This window comes from Lactuca sativa, chromosome 7 (genome assembly GCF_002870075.4).
Source record: "Lactuca sativa cultivar Salinas chromosome 7, Lsat_Salinas_v11, whole genome shotgun sequence".
NCBI lineage: Eukaryota > Viridiplantae > Streptophyta > Magnoliopsida > Asterales > Asteraceae > Lactuca > Lactuca sativa.
In genome coordinates this window covers 82,991,080-82,992,653 of record NC_056629.2, presented here as the reverse complement: position 1 = coordinate 82,992,653, position 1,574 = coordinate 82,991,080, and the positions used below count along the sequence as shown (strand labels likewise).

The 1,574-nt window shown below is 38.8% G+C and overlaps 1 protein-coding gene across 1 annotated transcript; it reads left to right on the top strand.

The window, feature by feature from the left end:
- The first annotated feature begins 565 nt into the window (after window positions 1-565).
- On the top strand, window positions 566-1,574 carry LOC122195138 (uncharacterized). Its single transcript, XM_042896659.2, has 2 exons — window positions 566-1,127; window positions 1,199-1,574. The coding sequence occupies exons 1-2, from the start codon at window positions 1,000-1,002 to the stop codon at window positions 1,566-1,568; spliced, it is 498 nt and encodes a 165-aa protein (XP_042752593.1). The 5' UTR covers window positions 566-999; the 3' UTR covers window positions 1,569-1,574.

Below are 1,574 nucleotides of genomic sequence, written 5' to 3'. Positions count from 1 at the left end.
TTTAGATTGTGGGCTACTTGGATGAGCCAAGAAAATTCATTCTAAATCAAGTCACTGATTGATGAACATAATTGTTGTAGAGCAGTAAATCTGGGGTCAATTGTCATATTTAGGTGGATTGGAAAAACGTTAATTCGTGGCATATTGGAACAACCCAGGCTTAGTTACAGGAAAATGAAAGCGTTGGTGAAGACTAATTTTGGTCTTAATGTGAGTGTCGGGCAATGTAGAAATGCTAGAAGGTTTGCATTGGATGAAATTGAGGGAAGTTTGGTGGGACACTATGAAAAGCTATGGAACTATGGTGTTGAGTTGTTGAGGGCTAATCCGGGTTCAACCGTCCAAATAGATGTAGATATTATGCCTGATTCTACAGTGTACTTTTCGAAGATGTATGTTTGCTTGAAGGGTGTCAAAGATGGCTGGATTGAAGGGTGTAGGAGGGTGATTGGTATTGATGGATGTTTTCTGAAGGTTATTTGTATAGGTGAGGCATTAGCAGCTGTTGGTAGGGACTCCAACAATCAAATATATCCCCTGGCATGGGCTGTAGTTGCAGTTGAAAACAAGCAAACTTGGAAGTGGTTCTTAGATCTACTACTTGATGACATTGAGATGAGAGATAGGACAGGGCTAACAATCATTTCTGACCAGCATAAAGGTCTAGTTAAGGCTGTAAAGGAGAGAGCACCAGGAAGTGAGCATAGGCAATGTGCTAGGCACATCTATGCCAACTTTAAGAAAAAGTTTACGGGTGTTGAGTTTAAGAGGCTTTTTTGGATTGCTGCAAAGTCTACAACACAAAAAACATTTGAAGCTACAATGAGGGAAATTAGGCAACTTAGCATAAATGCTTATGACCACTTGATGTAAAGAGATCCAAGCACATGGTGTAGGGCATTTTTTTTAGAAGATAGGCGTTGTGATGCCGTAGAGAATGGCATATCAGAATCCTTCAATTCTGCAATTGTAAAGGCAAGGAAAAAACCGATAATAACTATGCTTGAAGAAATTAGAGTCTATGTCATGGAGAGAATGTTCAATCAAAAGAAGAAGGGAGAAAAATGGAACTTGCCAATCTGTCCCTCCATCAGAAGGAGGATTAAGAATTTGAAAAAAACACAAAGGTTTGTTACTTACTTCAAAAGCTAATTTACTTAAGTTAAAATAATTAATTTACTATAACATTTCATCACAGGTATTGGGAAGTTACTCCAAGTGGTCCACAACAATATGAGGTCAGATTATTGCATGAAGGATATGGAGTTGACTTGAACAACAGAACTTGTGCATGCAGATCCTGGCAGATTAGTGGGATACCGTGTTTGCATGCCATTGCAACAATATTGTTTTTGAATGGGAATGTAGAGGACTATGTTTCAGTTTGGTTCACAACAGGCATGTTTGGAAGTTGCTATAGATATACAATAAAACCAATTAATGGTGCTGATTTATGGCCAACTGTAGTTGCTAATACCATCTTGCCACCAAGACGTAGAAGGCTGCCTGGGAGACCAAAGGTGAACAGGAAGAAATGTCTTACGAAAAGAAGGAAGGCATATTGTTAGTAAGAA